Source organism: Rhipicephalus microplus, unplaced genomic scaffold (assembly GCF_043290135.1).
Source record: "Rhipicephalus microplus isolate Deutch F79 unplaced genomic scaffold, USDA_Rmic scaffold_55, whole genome shotgun sequence".
In the NCBI taxonomy this organism is placed as follows: Eukaryota; Metazoa; Arthropoda; class Arachnida; order Ixodida; family Ixodidae; genus Rhipicephalus; species Rhipicephalus microplus.
Genome location: NW_027464628.1, coordinates 2,000,001 through 2,025,000, shown reverse-complemented (window position 1 = coordinate 2,025,000; position 25,000 = coordinate 2,000,001). Strand labels below are relative to the sequence as shown.

The following is a 25,000-nucleotide window of genomic DNA, read 5'->3' as shown; positions in this document are numbered from 1 at the left end:
GGGACTATCGAGCACTGAACCGGGTAACCGTGCCAGACCGTTACCCAGTCCCGCACATTCATGACATGACCTCCTTCCTGCATGGTGCTACCATTTTCTCTAAAATAGATCTAGTGCGAGCATATCATCAGATACCTGTAGCACCGGAGGATATCCCCAAGACCGCAATAACAACGCCGTTCGGAATGTTCGAGTTCCTACGCATGCCTTTCGGCTTACGCAACGCCGGCCAAACTTTTCAACGGTTTATGGATGGCGTTGTCCGTGGCCTCGACTTTTGCAAGGTATACCTCGATGATCTTCTGATTGCTAGCAGCACTCCTGAAGAGCGCGAGCGGCATCTGCGCTACGTACTTCAGCGACTGACAGAGAACGGCATCGTTATCAATACGGCAAAGTGCATGTTTGGGGTACCGACACTATCATTTTCGGGCCACAGCAGTTCAAGTGCCGGAGTACAGCTCGAGAAGGACAAGGGGGAAGCAGTACGGCAGTTTCCACAGCCGAAAAACCTCCGCCAGCTTCGAGAGTTCCTGGAATCGTGAATTTCTACCGTAGCTTTATCCCGAAATGCGCCAACATCCTTCAGCCTTTCCACAACCTACTTACGGCATCTGGATCTAAGGCAACTGCCTCTCAGTGGAACGACCAATCCACACAAGCATTCGGGATGATAAAGGAAGCTCTCGCAAATGCTACCATGCTCACGTACCCGCAGCTGGGTGTTCCTCGGTGCGTCAATGTGGACGCCTCCGATGCAGCGATTGGAGCAGTGTTGCAGCAGAAGGTGAGCGGAGCGTGGTGACCAATTTCCTTCTTCTCCAGAAAACTGAGCCCGTCCGAACGAATGTACAGCACCTTCGGTAGGGAACTCCTGGCCATATACGCGGCTATCCGGAATTTCCGACATTATGTGGAAGGACAAGAATTTTTTGTGCTCACGGATCACAAGCCACTCACCTACGCATTGCGCGCGAACTCCGATTCTGGTGCGCACGTGGCACGGGAGCTCCGCCAAATGTCGTACATCGCAGAATTCACGACCGATATACGCGATGTTAGTGGCACGGATAATGCTGCTGCCGACGCTCTTTCGCGCGGTCCAGTGAATGCCATCAGCCTGCCGAGCGGCGTGGATTTCACCACACTTACGACGGCTCAACGCAGCGATGGAGAATTGAAGCGTCTACTGACGTTTTCAACCAGTCGCTTGAAGCTGCAATGGTTGGCAAAACCCTCAAAATCCGTATGCTGTGACATGTCAAAAAGCAAGGCACGACCGTTCGTCCCCTCGAACCTCCGTCGCAGCATTTTTGACTTGCTGCACAGCCTGGCGCATCCCGGGATTCGAGCCACGCAATGGCTATGCACAGTGAGGTTCGTGTGGCCAGGAATAAACCGGGATGTCCGATACTGGACACGAGAGTGCATCGCATGCCAGCGCTCCAAAGTTCAGCGACATACTGTGACCCCCTTGGGATCATTCCCTCTGCCGGACTGTCGATTTTCCCATGTGCATGTTGACATTGTGGGACCACTGCCATTGTGCCAGGGGCAAAGCTACTTGCTAACCTGCATTGATCGCTTCACGCGATGGCCGGAGGCCGTGCCCATTCAAGACATGACTGCTGATACCGTCGCCCGCGCATTTATCTTCCACTGGGTGGCCCGCTTCGGAGTACCGGCAACCATGACTACGGTTCGCGGAACACAGTTTGAGTCCGCCCTGTTCGCAAGCGTCATCCGGCTCTTGGGTACTCACCGCATCAGAACAACTGCCTACCATCCGATAAGCAACGGTATAGTGGAAAGGTTTCATCGCCATCTGAAGACGAGCCTGACGGCTACTGCGAGTCACAGTTGGGTAGAGGCACTGCCGTTTGTTCTGCTGGGCGTTAGGACGGTTCTGAAAGCAGATATTGGATGCTGCTCCGCTGAACTGGTGTGCGGAACAACGCTTCGCCTTCCAGGGGAGTTTTTCACTACCAGTAAGGACGAAAACGTGTACGCGAACGCGGACTATGCCGTGTGACTGCGAGACATCATGAGCAAGCTACGCGCTGTTCCTCCGCGTCCGCCCGCCGCCCGGCCAGTCTACGTGGACCGGGAACTCTCCTCCTGCTCTCACGTGTTTGTGAGACACGAAGCCGTACAGCCTCCACTCCGGCCCCCGTACGACGGGCATTTCAAGGTGCTGCGACGGACAGACAAGCACATTACAATCGACAGAGGTGGTCGTCACGACGTGGTTTCTCTAGACCGCGTAAAATCAGCACACGTGGACTCCGACAGCGAAGCACCTGCACCACCTCGAGCTCCATCCTCGCAGGCACCCCCGGCAGACCACGTAGCGCAGCCCCAACAAGTCCTCAAACGGTTTGCTCGGAGTGGACAATGTACGAGACCCCCGGTGCGCATGAACTTATGAACCGCAGTGGGTCGTCCGAGTGCGGCCGTTGTGCGCGCACTCACTAGGGGGGAGTACTGTGGAGACGCAAAGCGGTGCTTCTGTGTGCGGTGCAGAGAGAGTATGCGCCCGCACGAGAAAGTTATCTTCGAGAGGAAGGATGATAATAAAAGTCAGTTGTTTGGGACGCGAGTTGTTCACTTGCGCAGCTCTGCCGAGCGACGCGTCTCAACACATACATACATACATACATACACACATATCTACATACAAACACACAAAAACATACATACACAAATTCATACACACCTACATACACAATCATACACACATACATACACACATTCACACATACATACAAACACATACACGCAAACACATGCATACACACACATACATACATACATACATACATACATACATACATACATACATACATACATACATACACACATACTCACATACATACATACACACACATACATCCATACACATACATACACACATACATACACAATCATACACACATACAACACACATTCACACATACATACACACACATACACACATACATACACACACATACAAACACTTACATACACATATACATACACACACATAGATACACACATACACACATATATACATACACACACACGTGCGCACACATACATAGATACACACTTGCACACACACATACATACCCATATACCAACACACATACCCACATACATACGCACACATACACACATACATACACACACATACATGCATACACACACTTACATACACACATACGTACACACAGACACATGTATACACACATACAATCATACATACAAACATACATACACAAATATGCTTATAAATACACACATACACACATACATACACACATACATACATACATACATACGCACACACATACACACACACATAAACGCATACATACACACGCACACACAGATACACAAACATCCATACATACACACACATACACACATACATACACACACATACACCCACATACATACATACATACCTACATACACATACATACACAAATACATACACACACATACACACACATACATACACACACATTCGCACACACATACATACACACACATTCACACACACATACATAGACATACATGCACACATATACATACACAAACACACACATTGATTGATATGTGGGGTTTAACGTCACAAAAGCACAAATACACACATACATACACTTATAAATACACATATACAACCATACATACACTTATACATACACACACATGTGCACATACATACACACGCTCACACATACAAACACATACAAATATACAGACACACATACATACATACACACACGTACATACATACACACATAGGTACACCCACACAGACATACACACATACACACATATGCACACACATACATACACACATACATACACTCATGCACACGCATACATACATACATACGTACATACATACATATATACATACATACACACATACACACACATACACACACATGCACACATACATACACATACACACACATACACACATACACACACATGCACACATACATACACATACACACACATATTTACACACATACATACACATAAGCATACACACATACATACACACATACATACATGCATACGCACATACCTACACATATACCAACACACATACACACATACACACATACATATGCACACATACACACATACATACGCACACATACACACAAATATATACACACATACATGCATACACACACTTACATACGCACATACATACACACATGCGCTGATACATATATACACATACATACCTACACACAAACACATGCATGCACACATAAACACATACATACAAACATACATACACAAATACACTTATACATACACACATAGATACACACATACACACACATACACACATACACTTATGCACTTACATACACACACATCCATACACACACATACATACCTACCACACATACATGCATACACACATACATGCATACCCACACACAAGCACACACATACATACACACATATGCACACACATACACACATGAACACATACATACACACTTAAACACATACATACACACATACATACACACATACAAACACACACATACATATATATACACACACGCATACATACACACACACATACATACAATCATACATACACATACGTCCATACACATACATACATACATACATACATACATACATACATACATACACATACATACGCACACATACATACATACACACCTACATAAACACACACACAAACACACATATATATGCACTCATACATACACACATATGTACACACATACATACACACACATTCACAAACACACATACACACTAACACATACATACACACATATGTACACACATACATACACACACATACAATTACTCATACACACATACATGCATACATACATACATACATACATACACACACACATATATACATACACATCTACATATAACACACACATGCATACATACATACATACATACATACATACATACATACATACATACATACATACATACATATATACATACACATCTACATATAACACACACATACACACAGATATACACATACACACATGCAAACACATACATACATACACACACATACAATTACATACACACATACAAACACACACATAAACACACATACGCACATACATACACACACATACATACACGCACATACATACGCACATACCTACCCACACATTCATACATACATACACACATACATACACGCATACATACACACAAACACACACACATACACACGCATACATACACACATAACCACATACATACACACACTTACACACACACAAACACACACATACATGCACATACATAAAAACACACAACACACACACATACATACACATATACATACATACACACACATATACAAACACACAATCATACATACATTCACACATGTATACACACCCATGCACACATACATACATACATACATACATCAATCAATCACTCAATCAATCAATCAATCAGTTCATTATCATGTCATGAAAGGATGTTACAGGGAGTAAAATATACAGACGAGGGTCCCAAAGTACAAGACTGCAGTGGGACCCTCGGTGATGATTACAAATAATAAAAGCACAAGCAGCTGTTAGAATCGTGGAAACAAAAATATATAAAGCAGAATGAAAACAAAAAGGCATAAAATCAAAAAAACAAATAATACAGCATAAAACAACACAAAGAAGCTACATCAACCATTTAACAGGTACTCTTTTAATGAATTTTTAAATGAAAATAAATAAACTTTGCATTTTAGCGAAGTGGGCCAATTATTCCATATAGTGATGGTAGAGAAGAGAGAAGATGATTTACCATAGTTAGTACGAACCTTAGGAAGTAAACAGTTATTATTAGCCGCAAACCTGGTTGTGTTAGTATTAACTAACATCTTAGGATCAAATTAGCAGAAAGTTGATTTCTTATTTGTTTATGCAGAAACATAATTAGATTAAACCTGAATAGATAGCTAACAGTTAATATTTTATTGCTTTGAAGAAGGGGAGCGGCGCTACTGTCGCGAGAACAGTTAAAAATAGCGAGAACAGCTCGATTTTGTAAATGTTGTATGGATGAAACATGACACTGGTAAGTATTCCCCCATGATGCGATGCTATAAGTGATATGAGAATGAATGAATGCGAAGTAAACTGAAAGGAGTGCTTCATGAGAAAAGTATGACCGAGCTTTGAGTAATGCGCAAATGCCGAATGCTGCCGTTTTTCTAATGTGAGCAATATGGAGAGTGATGTTAAGGTTAGCGTCGAGGTGAACGCCAAGAAAAGATACACTGTCGCTGATATTAATCACATGAGAGTCAACTGTGAGCTGTGGTGAGGAAGTTAACTTGCGTTGAGCTGATCTAAAAACCATAAACTTAGATTTATTTGGATTAGTAATTAAGAAATTTTCCTGGCACCATTTTGACACGCTACAAAGTACAGCATTTAATTTATTAGTGACGTTGTCAATACATCTATCAGCAATGGAAATGGTAGTATCAGCATATAGAACGCAGTGAGCCATGTGTTTAATGTCAGGAAGGTCATTAATGTAAAGTAAAAAAAGTAACGGACCCAGTAATGACCCTTGAGGAACCCCTTGATTTATTGTTTCAGTAGAAGAAAATCAGCCCGATATGTAAACAGTATGCTTTCTGTTAAGGAGTTAACTGTTTAAAAATTTGAGGGATGGACCTGTTATACCATATGATTCGCGTGTCTTGGATAATATGACATCAATAATGATATCGAATGCCTTTGTGAAGTCTAGGAAAACTGACCCTACTACAAATCCTGCGTCTATGGAGTGTTTGATAAAGTCGTATAGGGAAAGAGTAGCAAGGTTAGTAGAACTTCCAGTGCGAAAGCCAAATTGACAGGGCTCCAGTATGTTAAATTTATTAAGGTATTTGTTTAGTCAAGTTATTAACAGTTTTTCGATGACTTTTCTCAGGGAAGAAAGAATACAGATGGGGCGTTAGTTAGAAATAGATTGCTTGTCACCCTTTTTAAAGATCGGAAGGACTTTAGCTATTTTTAGAGAAGTAGGGAAACTGCCATGCTTGAACGCAAGGTTTATAATTATAGAAAGTGGTTCAGAAATAATGTCTACTGCAAGTTTTAAGTGTCGTGCAGAGATTTTATCTATACCAGGGCCGGTTTCTTTGAGACTTTGATTGCTGTAGAAACATCATCAGGGCTCACGGGGAAAAAAGAGTGATTAGTACGTTGTAGATTACAAGAACTGCTATGTTTTTTACTAAAAAATTCGAAAAAATAATTACTGAAAGCCTCAGCAACACTTATCAGCAGCAACACTTATCAGCAACACTTATCATGTGTAATGCCTTTATATATGACTTTCTGCAAAGGTGAACTATGCATTGATCAATTTAGAAAATCGTTTAAGAGCTGCCATTGTCTTTTAGAGTTGTTTTCACTGGATATATGGTCATCATGATATTTTTTCTTGGCATTTTTCAAGAAACACCAAAGAACATTCGAGTATCTTTTATAGCGTGAAGCTAAAGCAGTGTTACATGGTTGTTTTTTACTTTTCTGTACAGGTTATCTTTTTTACGCATACTTTTTAGCAGTCGCTCAGATAACCATGGGTTCTTAGGATATTTGTACCTCTTTTTACATTTGACTGTCTTAGTACATTCTTCTACGGCTTTAAGGAAAAGGGAAGAAAACTTGTTGAATGCCTGGTCTACATTGCATACGGACGTAACACTAGACCAATCAGTTTTAATAATGGCATTGAAAAACAATTCCTGGTCAAGCACGGAAGTAACACGCGTGGGTGGATCAAATGGCTTCATGACGTTGAAAGCAAGAAATATGGGATAATGATCAGTGATGTTCACATCAATTACACCTGCAGAGGGAGAGGGCGAGAAATTACAGATGGCATGATCAATCAATGAAGCAGCACCAGAAATAGGACATCTAGTAGGAGATGAAATGAGAGACTCAAAACCGCATCCACTGAAGCAGTCATTATATTCTGTGCATGCACAATTGTCTGTGTTAAGCAAGTTTATGTTGGTGTCTCCAACTAGGACAACGCGCTTGCCTTCAGATGATAGCTGATGCAGAATGGTATCCAGGCGAGAAATGAAATCCCTCATAATCGAAGAAGGGGAACGGTAAATACACCCCAGAATAACGTTGTTATTATCGTTCAAAAAAGAATTATCTAATTCAATCCACACGGATTCGCAATGCAAGATGCCTAAGGAAAGATCTTGTCGGTGGGTGTAGGACAGATCTGGGGCGATAAATCTTGCTGAGCCGCCATAGCTGTCTGAACAACGGTGATAGTACTCAGCTTCGTACAATGACGGGCCGAACAGATTGACGTCAAAAGTGCAGAGCCAAGTTTCAAAGATGCAAATGATGGAGAAAGAATGCGCGAGTGAATCTATAAAGTTATAAATATTATCCGAATTTCGCGCAGGCTACGCGCGTTGAAATGAACCAAGGAGCGATTACTATTATCTAGCATATGTTTAGCCTCATCAGGAGATAGCAAAGCCATGATGATAAGATGAAAGTGAACGAGTGTTCAGCACGAAAATGGGCGTAGGGCTCAGTGGCTATGAAAAGATGCTAAGATCACTGTCTTTGATAATGAGATATACTCTGCCATCACCAGACTTCCGCGCCTTGATCTGGCAATAGTCTGTCCACAGAAATTGCCATTTGTGCGCTTTTTTCAGAGTTAGGGCCTTAGCAAACAATCTTTTGTTCTCTAGAGACAGGTGATTATTGGCATCGATTGCCTTACTTGAACTACCGGAGAAGCCAACATCAGAAGTGTTCGGACGGGTCTTACGCGCTTTGCGAACAAAGTCGTTTTTCTTTTCACGGCAGCAGAACCGTGCAACAATGTTCTTTTCATCTGATTTCGTTGAAACGCGATGAACTGTGTCAAAGTCGCTGAGCATGACAGGACATGGAATGGCTTCGCCAATCTGAATCACAATGGCCGCACAGTCCTCACCCTGAGTGACCAGAACGCCCTTGATTTCAACATTATTGAGCCTCGAGTATTGCTCCAACTCCGCAACCCTTCTAGTCCGTGCCTCATTTTGCGCAACTAGTTCCTTCTTAGCTAGTTTCAATTCATCCAGCTTTGTTTTGATAGAGTCGAAATTGTCACACAGAAACTGAACACTATCAGTGAGGGACGCATGTTCCCCCAGTTCTTCCTGTGCTAGCTTTTCTTTAATTTTAGCTGTAAGTTCATTTGCAAGGGTATCAAGACTAGAGCAAACCAAAAACTCAAGTGCTTCATTTTTTTGGCCAATTCTGCGTTGGATGGCATGACAGCAAATACACAAACGATGGCAAATACACAAACACACACACATATATATATATATATATATATATATATATATATATATATATATATACACACACATACATACATACGTACACACACATAAACACATGCACACACGTACAAACATACACACATACATACACATATACACACAGATACACACATACACACATGCAACACAATCATACACACCTACATACACACAAACACACACATACACACATAACCACATACATACACACACATGCATACAGACGCACACACATACACACACACATACGCGCACATACATACATACATACACACATCACACACATACACACATACATACAAACACATACATACATACACAGATATATATACAAACACACACACATACACACACATACATACACGCATACATACATTCACACATGCACACATACATACACACATACACACATACACACATACACACATACACACATATACACACATACACACACATACACATACACGTACATACATACATACACATATACGCACATACTTACATACATACATACATACACACACATACACACAAACATACATATACATGCACACAAACATACACACACATTTAAATACACATACACACATACACCCACATACATACACACATAACACATACATACACACATACATATACACATACACCTATTCATACACAAGCATACACACACATACATTCACTCATACACAAGCACATACATACACATTCACATACACACATATGCACATACATACACACATAGACACATACTTGCACACACATACATACACACATGCACACATACATACACACACATACATACATACACTCAAACACACTGATACATACACACACATACATGCACACATACATACACACACAATCACACATACACACAGATACACACATACACACATATATACATATACACACACATACATACATACATACATACACATACTCCCATACATACATACACACATACATACATACACACATACATACACACATATCTACATACACACACAAAAACATACATACACAAATCCATACACACCTATATACACAATCATACACACATACATACACACATTGACACATACATACACACACATACACGCATACAAACACATACATACACACACTTACATACACACATACATACACACACATACACACACATAGATACACACCTACATATACATACACACACATACATACACACATACGCACATATATACACACACGTGCACACACATACATACATACACACTTGCACACACACATACATACACACATACATGCACACATACCTACACATACACCAACACACACACACATACACACATACGTGTATACACACACTTATATACATACATACACAAGCACACACATAAAAACACTTACGCACATACAGATACACATGCGCTCATACATATACACATACATACATACACATATACATACACACAAACACATGCATACACACATGCACACATACATACAAACATACATACACAAATACACTTATACATACACACATACATACACATACAGACATACTTACACGCACATACATACACACAGACACACACACATACACACATACCTACACACACATACATACATACACACATACATACACACATACGCACACACATGCACACATACACACATACATGCACACACATACATAGATACACACATACGTACACACACATATATACACACATACATACATAAGCACACACATACATACACACACATACATACACTTATAGAAACACACATACATACATACCTATATACTTACATACACACACATACACACAGATATACACATATACACACACACATATATACATACATACATACATACATACATACATACATACATACATACATACACACAAGCATACACACAATCATACACAAAATTACACACGCACATACACACAGATATATACACACATACACGCATACACGCATACCTACAAATACATACATACATACATACATACATACATACATACAAACAGACATTCATACATACACACAGACATACATACCTACAAACAAACATACATACACACATGCATACACACATATACGTACATACACACATACTCACACACATACATACATACACATACACCCACATAGACACATACATACACAATCATACACACATACATACACACATTCACACATACATACAAACACATACACACATACAAACACTTACATACACACTCATACATGCACACACATAGATACACACATACACACACATACATGCATGTACACACATACATACACACACGTGCACACACATACATACATACACACTTGCACACACACATACATACCCATACACACACATACACACGTACATACACATATACCAACACACATACACACATACATACGCACACATACACACACACATACACGCATAACATGCATACACACACTTACATACACACATACGTACACACAGACACATGTATACACACATACATACATACAAACATACATACACATCTACACTTATACATACACGCATACACACACATATATACACACATACACATACACACACATACACACATACATACATGCACATACATACACACACATACATACACAAATACATACACACATACATGCACACAAATCCATACACACATATGCACACACATACACACATACACACACATACACACATACATACACACATACACACATACATACACACACATACACACATACACACATACATACACACACATACACACTCACATTCACACACACATACATACACACATACATACACATATACACACATATATACACTTATAGATACACACATACATACACAAACTTATATACATACGCACACAAATACAAACACATGCAAATATACAGACACACATACATACATACACACACGTACATACACACACATAGGTACACCCACACATACATACACACATACACACATATGCAAACACATAGATACACACATATACATACACTCATACACACGCATACATACATACATACATACACACATACATACATACACACATTCACATATACATACATACACACATACACACACATACACATTTATTTACACACATACACATAAGCATACACACATTCATACACAACCATACACACATGCATACACACACATACATACACACACATATATACATGCATACGCACATACCTACACTTATACCCACAAACACACACACATACACACATACATATGCACACATACACACATACATACGTACACATACACACAAATACATACACACATACATGCATACAGATACTTACATACACACATGCGCTTATACATATATACACATACATACATGCACACATACATACACACAAACACATGCATGCACACATACACACATACATACAAACATACATACACAAATACACTTATACATACACGCATGGATACACACATACAGACACATACACACATACATTTATGCACATACATACACACACATACACACACATACACACATACCTACCTCACATACATGCATACACACAGATGCATACCCACATACATACATACACATACACACATAAACACATACATACACACATATACACACATACACACGCACATACATACATACAGACACAAACACACACACACATGCACACACATACACACATACGTACACACATACATACACACATACATACATACACACATACATACACACATACATACACCCACAAACACACATACATACATACACACATACAAACACACACATACATACACACATACATATATACACACATGCATACATACATACACACATACATACAATCATACATACACATACGTACATACACATACATACATACATACATACACACACATACACACATATATGCACACATACATACACACACACTTACAAACACACACACACACATTTACACAAACAAACATACACACACATACACAAATATACACACTTACACATACACACACACACATACGTACACACACATACATAAATTCACACATGTATACACACATGCACACATACCTACATACATACACACTTACATACAAACACATACACACACCGTTACACACACACACATATATATATATATATATATATATATATATATATATATATATTTATATATATATATATGACGCTACAAAATGGAGACACGTCGTGGTCCAGATGCCATGCGTTTTTTCTAATGCACTCGCACTTCCTCTTTGTCGGCTTCTCCTAGAATCACCTTGTTAATGCGTCACACTTCCCCCTCCCCTCGAGAAAGTCTCAATTCAGAAGGTTCAAAATAACGCCGCAGTTTGCTAACATGCACAATGTCAGAGTTTCTACTTAAGGGTAGCACAGAGCGGTTGATCTCATAGTTCACTGTTGAGACCTTGCGTAGAATCTTGTAGGGTCCTTTCATGACAGAACTCAGTTTGCCATTGTTGGGATGCCATGGTGTCTCGTGAAGGACAAAGTCACCGACTTGAAACCCAATTGGAAGGAATTTTCTATCATAAATGACTTTGTTCTTATTATGGTAGGCGATGGAATCGGTAACTGCAGTTTTTCGCGCTTCTTCGACGGTTTCTTCTCGTTGTTCCAGTACAGTAGTATAAGATGGAATTCCATACATCAGGAAGGAAGGTGCGTAGCCGGTCACTTCGTGGGGTGTTCTGTTGTACTCGTCAATAGCCTCCGGAAGCAGCTTAGTCCAAGACTTCTGTGGTTCGTCATTGATCTTACATTTAAGTCTCGTTACGATAGTCTGGTTTGTCCGCTCGTTCATGCCGTTGCATTGTGGATAATGAGATGAGGTGAATAGTTGGTGTATACGATTATGTTTTAAAAACTGCTTGAATTTTCCTGCGGTAAATCCTGTTCCACGGTCTGAAAGGAGCTTCCGTGGTTTTCCAGAAGAAAAATTGTTTTTCAGGATGAATTGAAGGCGTCGCTGTTCTCACTGTTATGAGCAAACGCCCATACGTAGCGAGTTGCATAATCAATAACCAAGTGTATAAACCTTTTTGACGAGCCATATCCAGAAAATCCTCCTATGGTGTCTATTGCAAAAAGGTGGAAGGGCTCTTCAGCTGGAGGCAGTGATTCAAGCGTCCCAAACTTTTTTGTTTTCGTCTTCTTGCATCTCTGGCATGTATCACAATGCCGAATGTAAGTGGAAACATCGGTTACCATATGCGGCCAATAATATTGCGGAGACTGGAGTGATAGCGTCTTCTTCACTCCGACATGCCCAAAATGTTGATGTGCATTTTTCAGAGTGGTTGGGCGTAGTTCATGGGGCACGTATATTTTCCTTAGTCCTTTTCTTTTAACGACGATGATGTTATTTTCCAATGAGTGCGTTCCTTTTGGACGCTCATTGTTGCATCGCTGAAGGTCGTCGTGTGATAGAAGATTAACTATTGGGGCTTTGGAGAGCGCATCTGCTTCGACATTACTTGCGCCCTTTTGATGTTTGATGTTCACATCATACATTGACAGTTTAAAATACCACCGGAAGAGACGACCTTGAGGATTTTTAACATTCTTCAGCCACAGGAGTGCAGAGTGATCTGTTACAACAGTGAATGACTTTCAATGAAGGTAGCAATGTCATTTATCAATGGCATCTACAATGGCAAGACATTCTCTTTCTGTAATAGCTTAGTTGCGGGAATAGTAGTTTGCGGGAATAGTAGGTAACAGGATGTTCTTTGCCTTTATCATCAGGTTGTTTCAGCACTGCACCGATGCCTTCACCAGATGCGTCACAGTACACAGTACATGGTCTCGAAGGGTCGTATATGCGAAGCACTGGTTCTTCAGTTATCCGCTTCTTCAGTTCACGAAAGGCTTGCTCGCATGCTTCTGTCCACACCCACTTGCTGCCTTTGTGGAGTAGTTTTGTGAGTGGAAGAGCGATATCGCAGAAGTGGGGGATGTACTGATGGTAGGTGTTTACAGTGCCCAAAAAACGCTGGAGATCTTTTTCTCGTTTTGGTGCAGGAAATTTGAGTATGGCAGCCACATCACTTTGCTTAGGTGTCACTGTTCCTTGTGAAATTTTGTGGCCCAGGTATTCAATGCTGTAGCATACAAATCGGCACTTTTTTCGTTTGAGTTTTACGTTCTCGGTTTTGAGAGCTTTCAATAGCACCTCAAGGTGTCGTATATGATCATTAAATGTCTCTGAGTATACGACCACATCGTCAAAGTAATTAATAACATTGGTGAGCTGATGTTTCGCTATTATTGATTTCGTGGCTCTTTCAAATGCAGCTGGAGCGTTCTTCAACCCAAACGGCATTACCAACCACTCAAAATGACCATCAGGCGTGACAAATGCAGTTTTCTGAACATCGTCAGGATGCATTTGCACACGCCAGTATCCCGACGTTACGTCCAACGTAGTAAAAAACTCCGCCTTTCCTAAGTGGTCAAGAATATCATATATACGTGGAATTGGTTGAAAGTCGGGTACCATTATGGCATTGAGTTTCTGGTAGTCAATACATAGACGAGTGCGTTCTTCACTTTTCTTTTCTGCTAAAATGACAGGTGCGGCGAAGGGCAATAACGAAGGCCTCACAACACCTTGCTTGAGGAGAGCATTAACTTGTTTGTTGATCTCCACTTTGTCTGCCTGTGAAAATCGGTATGGTGCTCGACGAATAGGGACAGCATTAGTAAGTGCTATCCTATGCTTCTCAGTAGTGATGCACCCAATATCTGTCTGAGATTTTGAGAATATCTCGTCATACTTGCTTAAAAGAGAGTCGAGCGCCACAGATGCATGCTCTGATAAGTTTTCTGAAGTCAGGGTTCGCATCAGCGGGGCACATACACACATATGCACATACACACGGGTTCACATACATAGACACATACACACATACACACACATACATACATACACACACATGCACACATACATACACACACATATACACATGCACACATACACACACATACACCTACATGCACACACATACATACACACACATACATACATACATACATACATACATACATACATACATACATACATACAAACGTACATACTCACCTACATACACAATCATACACACACACATACACACATTCACACATACATACACACATACACGCATACAAACACATACATATACACACAAACATACCCACATACATACACACACATACACACACATAGATACACACATACACATACATATACACATACATACATACACACATACACACATACATACACACACGTGCACATACATACATATACATACACAGTTGCACACACACATACACACATACATACACACATACACATACACCAACACACATAAACACACATACACCAACACACATACACACACATACACCAACACACATACACACATACATATGCACACATGCACACACACATACATACACACATACATGCATACACACTTACATACACACACACAGATACACATGCACTCATACATATACACACATGCATACATACACATATACGTTCACACAAACACATGCATACACACATATACACATACATACAAACATACACACACAAATACAGTTATACATACACATATACATACACACATACATACACCCATACACACACATACACACTTACATACACGCACATACATACACACATACATGCACACACATACATACACACATACGCACACACATGCACACATACACATATACATGCACACACATACATACAAAACATACATACACTCATACACACACATACACTCTTACACGCACATACACACACACATAAATACATACACATACATACATACATACATACATACATACATACATACATACATACATACATACATACATACATACATACATACATACATACACACATACATACATACATACACACAGATATACACATACAGACACATACATACACACATACATACACACAACCATACATGTAATCATACACAATCATACACACATACACACATATACACACATACACACATGCATACACAATCATACACAGATATATACACACATACACACATATAAATACACACATACATACACACACATACATACACACATATATACACATACCTACCCACACATACATACATACATGCATACATACATACATACATACACACATACATACACAAAAACACACACATACACACATACATACAGACGCACACACATACACACACATACGCGCTTATACATATGTCACACCGGTCCCGTTAATTAGGGAGGCGATCGCCGGGCTAATTCCAAGGGCCGAAGTATTGGCCCTCCGAACCGCACCACGAAAGCGTGGACAATTTAGAAGTGGTCCTTTTTGGCGCGCCAGCGGACGCCGGCTGTGGCCCAAAGAACAAGTCAGAGCCGAGAGTCGATAAAACCAAACAAATACTATATTCTCAAAAATGGCAGATCGAAAACAATACACAAGAACGCACACTCCACAATAGTTACATACAATACGTCACCAAACAAACAACGTACAACGTACTACACAGTACAATCAACCACACTTGAAACAACGGACACAGACAACAATACGCACTACAATGCAGTCACATGCATTGAACAACCAAGACACTTAAAGACTAAAGAGATATAAAACCTATTCAGTCCAAAGTCCTTGGAACAAAAGTCTGAATGATACTCTTCCGAGAATCACTCACTCAAAGTCCAGCGTTGTTGTCGTTCCGCGCCCTCGAAGTTTCTCTTCCAGGAAACCTCCCGTCTTCAATTCGCCACTCTTCAAACTTCAACTTCTTCGCCGGAACACGTCGGCTTCACACACGCAGCTGTTGCCCCGCGTCTTCGCTCGATAGCGGTAAACACACACTCCTGCCGGTAGCTCGAGTCGTCACCCCTCAGGTGGAAATCCTCTTCACCTCCGGCCTCGTCCCTACGGACCAAAACTTCGCCGACTACACGGCGGAATCCCTACGCGCTCTGGCGTTAACTTCCGTCTCCTTCTGATTTCTCGTCTCGGCTGCTCGATTAAATACGTTCCGCGCCACCTTCCAGAAAGTTCTCCTCTTTTCGTCGGCGCGATGCGCAGCGAAGGCTGGGGAGAGGCGTGAGACGGTTCAACTGCCCTCCGCGTCGGAAGACTCATCTCGGCGTGGCCACGCCTCCTTCGTTCTAGAAAAATCGCGGGCTTGCTCGGCCGCCGTTGTGGGGTGAGGAGGTTCGTCGATGAAGCCACGCTTCTGCGGGGAGAGCGCGCGCCCGGGGAGCCTTGGCCGTTTGTTTTCTTTTTCTTTCCTTTTTTTTCTTTTGACTTCGCGGCATTTCTTCCGCGCGTTACCGCAAGAATTTGCGGCGCGCCTATTTTTAGCGCTCGTTCTGTGACACTGCCCCCCACTTTAAGAATATTATCTCATAATATTCAATACCACACAAACGAGCGCGAAAAGTCACCACACACTCTCACAGACTGTAACACCATCAGTCGCTCATGACACTTCACATTCACAATAGATCACTTAATACAATTGTACATTGTAATTCAATTACACAACACGTGAAAACACAACCACAAGCACATGAGTACAACACTCCACCACACATTCCCAATAATACAAATGTACAAAGTCTCTCACTACAACAATGGTACAATACTATACATCACATCACAGCACAACACTTCGACACTTGTGACACAGGATACCACAACATTATCACAACATATGACACTCAACACTGCCAACCACATTCTGCTTTGAGCTCAGCACTTATCCTACGTACTTCGAGCAGCGCTTGCGCCCCTTTTTGCGGTGCTCGCTCGATCTCTTCTTGTGCTTCCACGTTCTTTTTCGGCGAGCCCTTTCCAACGACGATATCTGAGGCGTTGTGTCAGCCATCGTTGTCTCTTCCGACACCGTTAACGCGTCCTTACGTTCGACGGGTCCTGTCTGTTTATTTACCCGCTTGAACATGCCTCTACATTTTGCCCGGCTGGCCAACTCCGTCTCCTTTACACTGTCGGTCGGTTGAGGTCGTGCCGACGTAAGTCCGGTTGCTCGGCCCGTGAACTTATTCGACACGATCCTCTTCTCATCCGCTGTCTCTTGGGCCGCGGCTTCACCTTGGGCTCTAGTGAGATCCGTCACGGGCTGCTCCTCCACTGTATCTCGCGGCCGCTGTGTTGGCGAGGGCTCTATCTTCGGGTCTTCTCCCAAACATTCTGGATCACTTGGCCCTCGCGCCCCGTCGATGTTTCCGATGACAAGGTCATACAGGGGGGTCGTCATGCATAACGCAGTAACCTTCCCGCTGAAGTACGGGGTTTCAACCTCAATTTCTGCTTCCGGAAGCATCCGGACCGTACGGTCAATTAGGCAAACCGGTTTCGTTCTGCCTGTCAACTCTCTTTCCCGTACCAAATTTCTCCTCACGATAACCGTGGAGCTACCGGTGTCTCTTAGAACCGTAATCTTCTTGCCTGCAATCTTTCCAGGAAGCGTTGGCATTCCCTTCGTAACACCGGTTGGCTGTTTTGACATTACAGCCCCCACAATAGGAATTTTCTCCCCATTCTTCAACTCTACGAATCCATCAGTGACGGCATTATTATCCGTTTTCGGTGCTGCTTGCACACAGGATACCTGGTGAGTTTGACTCACTCCGTTCCGACATGCATCTGCTTTGTGCCCAGTCTGACCACACTTGAAACATTTTACAACCGTAGGGCTCGTAAAGATCGTTCGACAGTTTTTCGCGCGATGACCCACTCGGTTGCACAGAAAACATCGCGGAATGCTCTCTGGTGCACGCTTCTTTTCTTCGGGAGCCAATTTCTTCGAATCGTCGGGACACTCCTTCTTGACTTTGGCCAAATTAGTGCCACCTTGCGCTTCCAAGAATTGATCAGCCAATTCAAGCATGTCTTCAAGTGAGTCAGCCTTCCTCTCTTTCAAGTACAGTGACAGACTTGGGTGGCAACTAGTAAGAAATTGTTCTCTAATTAGGAGCTCTCTAAGCTCATCGTACTCCTGTGCTGTCCCTGAAAGTTCAATCCATCTGTCGAAATAATGGCAAAGTCGGGCGGCATACTGCGTAGCCGTCTCCCCGTCAGCTGGCTTTCCTGTCCGAAATCTATCCCGGAATCCTTCCTCAGTGAATCTAAATCGCTTCAGCAAAGCAGCTTTCACCTTTGCGTAGTTGGCTGCATCGGTCGGCGTCAGCCTACCGTACACACTGAGCGCTTCACCACTCAAGCAAGTACTCAGAGCAGTTGCCCATTGATGTTCTGGCCAATTCTGGCTCTTCGCAATCGTCTCGAATCGGTGAAGGTATGCGTCAAGGTCGTCCTTCCTTTCATCAAACGCCACGAGCAGCTTGCTTGGGTTCAAGCGGAAGCCGTGATCTTCCCGTTCGCTGCTTTCAACTCTAGGTTGGACGGGAGTTTCACTTCGCTGTTGCAAACGGAGTCGCTCAAGTTCTATCTCGTGCTGTCGCTGCCGTTCCCTTTCCTCTCTTTCTTCTTTCGCCCTCTCAGCTGCCAGTCTTTCTCTCTCCAGCTCCAACTTCAATTGCTGCTCTCTTTCTTCTTTCAGCTGTCGCTCCTTTGCCTCTCTTTCTTCTCTCGCCCTTTCGGCTGCCAACTTTTCTCTCTCCAACTCCAACTTCAATTGCTGCTCTCTTTCTTCTTTCAGCTGTCGCTCCTTTGCTTCTCTTTCTTCTCTCGCCATTTCAGCTGCCAACTTCTCTCTCTCCAACTCAGCTTCTTTTTCCGCTTTGGCTCTTTCGACCGCCAACCTCTCTCGTTCCAACTCAGCTGTTTTTTCTTCCTTGGCTCTCTCAGCTGCCAACCTTTCTCTCTCCACCGCCTCTTTCTCCTTCTGGCTTACCCATTTCCGTAGTTCGGCGCCGGAAAGACCCATCTTCTCACCAAGCGCAACTAACTTTTCGAGATCCATTGTGTCTCGCAACTCGCAAATAAAACCTTGCCGCGTGCAAAAAGTATCTGCCTAAATCAGTCTATCGGAACACTCCCCTGCACTCGTTAACGAGAACACTGAACAACACACAAAATCGGTCCGATAGCAGTATCAACAACTCGAGGCTCTTTCTCACTTCTTTGGACACACTGTGCACCAAAAGGTCCTGTTTCGCGGACGCCAAATTAATTGTCACACCGGTACCGTTAATTAGGGAGGCGATCGCCGGGCTAATTCCAAGGGCCGAAGTATTGGCCCTCCGAACCGCACCACGAAAGCGTGGACAATTTAGAAGTGGTCCTTTTTGGCGCGCCAGCGGACGCCGGCTGTGGCCCAAAGAACAAGTCAGAGCCGAGAGTCGATAAAACCAAACAAATACTATATTCTCAAAAATGGCAGATCGAAAACAATACACAAGAACGCACACTCCACAATAGTTACATACAATACGTCACCAAACAAACAACGTACAACGTACTACACAGTACAATCAACCACACTTGAAACAACGGACACAGACAACAATACGCACTACAATGCAGTCACATGCATTGAACAACCAAGACACTTAAAGACTAAAGAGATATAAAACCTATTCAGTCCAAAGTCCTTGGAACAAAAGTCTGAATGATACTCTTCCGAGAATCACTCACTCAAAGTCCAGCGTTGTTGTCGTTCCGCGCCCTCGAAGTTTCTCTTCCAGGAAACCTCCCGTCTTCAATTCGCCACTCTTCAAACTTCAACTTCTTCGCCGGAACACGTCGGCTTCACACACGCAGCTGTTGCCCCGCGTCTTCGCTCGATAGCGGTAAACACACACTCCTGCCGGTAGCTCGAGTCGTCACCCCTCAGGTGGAAATCCTCTTCACCTCCGGCCTCGTCCCTACGGACCAAAACTTCGCCGACTACACGGCGGAATCCCTACGCGCTCTGGCGTTAACTTCCGTCTCCTCCTGATTTCTCGTCTCGGCTGCTCGATTAAATACGTTCCGCGCCACCTTCCAGAAAGTTCTCCTCTTTTCGTCGGCGCGATGCGCAGCGAAGGCTGGGGAGAGGCGTGAGACGGTTCGACTGCCCTCCGCGTCGGATGACTCATCTCGGCGTGGCCACGCCTCCTTCGTTCTAGAAAAATCGCGGGCTTGCTCGGCCGCCGTTGTGGGGTGAGGAGGTTCGTCGATGAAGCCACGCTTCTGCGGGGAGAGCGCGCGCCCGGGGAGCCTTGGCCGTTTGTTTTCTTTTTCTTTCCTTTTTTTTCTTTTGACTTCGCGGCGTTTCTTCCGCGCGTTACCGCAAGAATTTGCGGCGCGCCTATTTTTAGCGCTCGTTCTGTGACAACATACATACATACACACATCACACACATACACATATACATACAAACAGAATAACAGTTTGTTCTTACGTTGTCCACACAAAATCGGCCCTTGAGATAATTTGGGTTGCTTGCAAAACAAGCCCTACTAACGTTGTTCTGATAGGAAACTGGTACCGCCCTCCTTATTCCAATAGTTGTTTCATAGCTGAATTGAGGGAAAGTATTACTGATGCCATTAACTTGTGCCATACTAAAACTGTTTTTTTTTGGAGACTTCAACCTTCCCCAGATTGATTGGAACCTTCTATTCTCCCCTTGTAACACATCATCCCAGTTTATCAGCCTAACGCTTGACTTCAATCTTGTACAGGTGGTCAATAAACCCACCCGTGGAAATAATATTTTAGATTTAATACTGACCTCAGCCCCTGATACAGTCATGGAAGTCCTTTACCGAGAAGGTCTTAGCGATCACAGACTTCTTGAAGTAACCCTTGATCTTCCTGTAACGTTTTCCGGCAAAACTACCAAAACAATTCGCGACTATAATAAAGCTAACTATGCCGAAATCAACAATGAACTTGAAATATTCTTTAACTAGGTATTCTTGACCTCGTTTAGCAATCGCTCGGTCCACGACAACTGCGTACTTTTCCGTGACAAAATGACCGTCTTGATTAATAAATACATTCTCTTGATTTCGATATCTAATGACAAGTGTAATGCCTGGTTCGCTAAGTCACTCAACCAACTAAGAAATAAAAAGAAACGTCTCTACCGAAATGCTAAACGCCTGCGCACAGCCAGTGCGTGGGATAAATATAAGCGGTGTTTAAACACCTACTGCACAGCTATACGTTCTGCTAAACTTAAATATTTTTCAACAGACCTGGGCTCCCTCCTAAAAACTAACCCAAAAAAATTCTGGCGTGAAATATTTCAATATCGGGATGCTAACCACATTACCTTACATGATGAGAATCACGAACCTTTTTCTAACAGCTAGTGTTGTTCTGCTTTTAACACTTTTTTTGCCTCAATGTTTACTCTGGAAGACCAATCCACATTACCTAACGTACCCGATTATGATTACCAGTACATGAAACCTATCGAAATTAAAGCTAAAGGTATAGAATGTCTGATAACTAAGCTGAAGCTGTCTAGCTCCGCTGGGGCTGATAATATTACCTCAAAAGTACTAAAAAACACAATTTCCATTACCAGTAACATTCTGTGCTATATTTTTCAACAATCTTTAGAGTCTGGGCAGATACCTGACGACTGGAAAGTTGCAAAAGTTACCCCATTGTTCAAGTCTGGAGACCTACATCTACCCCAAAATTACCGTCCAACTCACTTACATTCATTTGCTGCAAGCTATTAGAACACATTATCGCTTCGCACATTTACAACCATATTGAGTCTAACCAGTTCTTTTTCCGCAACCAACATGGGTTTAGGAAAGGTTGGTCATGCGAGACACAACTGCTAGAATTCACGACTGACCTTCACTCGAACATGAATAATAACCTCCAAATAGACAGGATTTTTCTTGACTTTTCGAAAGCGTTTGACCGTGTGCCCCACTGCCGCCTAATCTCAAAGCTATCTGCTCTTCAATTAGACTCACTAACCTTATCATGGCTTCGAAATTTTCTTTCTCTTCGGAAACAGTTCACTGTCATCAATAACGATTCGTCGTCAATATGCGATGTAACTTCCGGGGTGCCACAGGGCAGCGTGCTCGCCCCGCTGCTATTTCTTATATTTATAAACGACTTGCCTGATGGCGTCACATCATTCATACGAATATTTGCCGATGACTGCATAATCTACCACCCTATCAACAATGTTAACGATCATTACGCACTACAGAAAAACCTTGATGTAATTATGAAATGGTGTGAGACGTGGCAAATGGTTCTAAACGCATCAAAATGCAAAACCATCTCATTTAGCCGTAAACATGACCCCTCCATTTTTTCATACCGTATAAATAATGACCCGCTCTCGCATGTTTGCACATACAAATATTTGGGCCTACACTTCACACAAAATCTTTCATGGTCCTCTCACATCACTAACATCTGCGCAAATGCCTCGAGATCACTGGGATACCTACGCTGTAACTTACATTCTTCCCCCGCTAACGTCCGAAAACTAGCTTACGAAACTTTTGTTCGACCTCAACTTGAATTTGCCTCACCAATCTGGTCCCCCCACCAAAATTACTTAACCAACATGATCGAGGCAG

The 25,000-nt window shown here is 42.4% G+C and overlaps 1 protein-coding gene across 1 annotated transcript in view; it reads left to right on the top strand.

Annotated features, from left to right (window-relative positions):
* The first annotated feature begins 2,044 nt into the window (after positions 1-2,044).
* The window catches only part of LOC142788357 (uncharacterized), a 48,548-nt gene continuing 25,592 nt past the window's right edge, over positions 2,045-25,000 (top strand). Inside the window, exon 1 of the mRNA XM_075884915.1 lies at positions 2,045-2,396. Coding sequence (XP_075741030.1) covers positions 2,045-2,396 — 352 coding nt within the window. The remainder of the gene's footprint in view (positions 2,397-25,000) is intronic.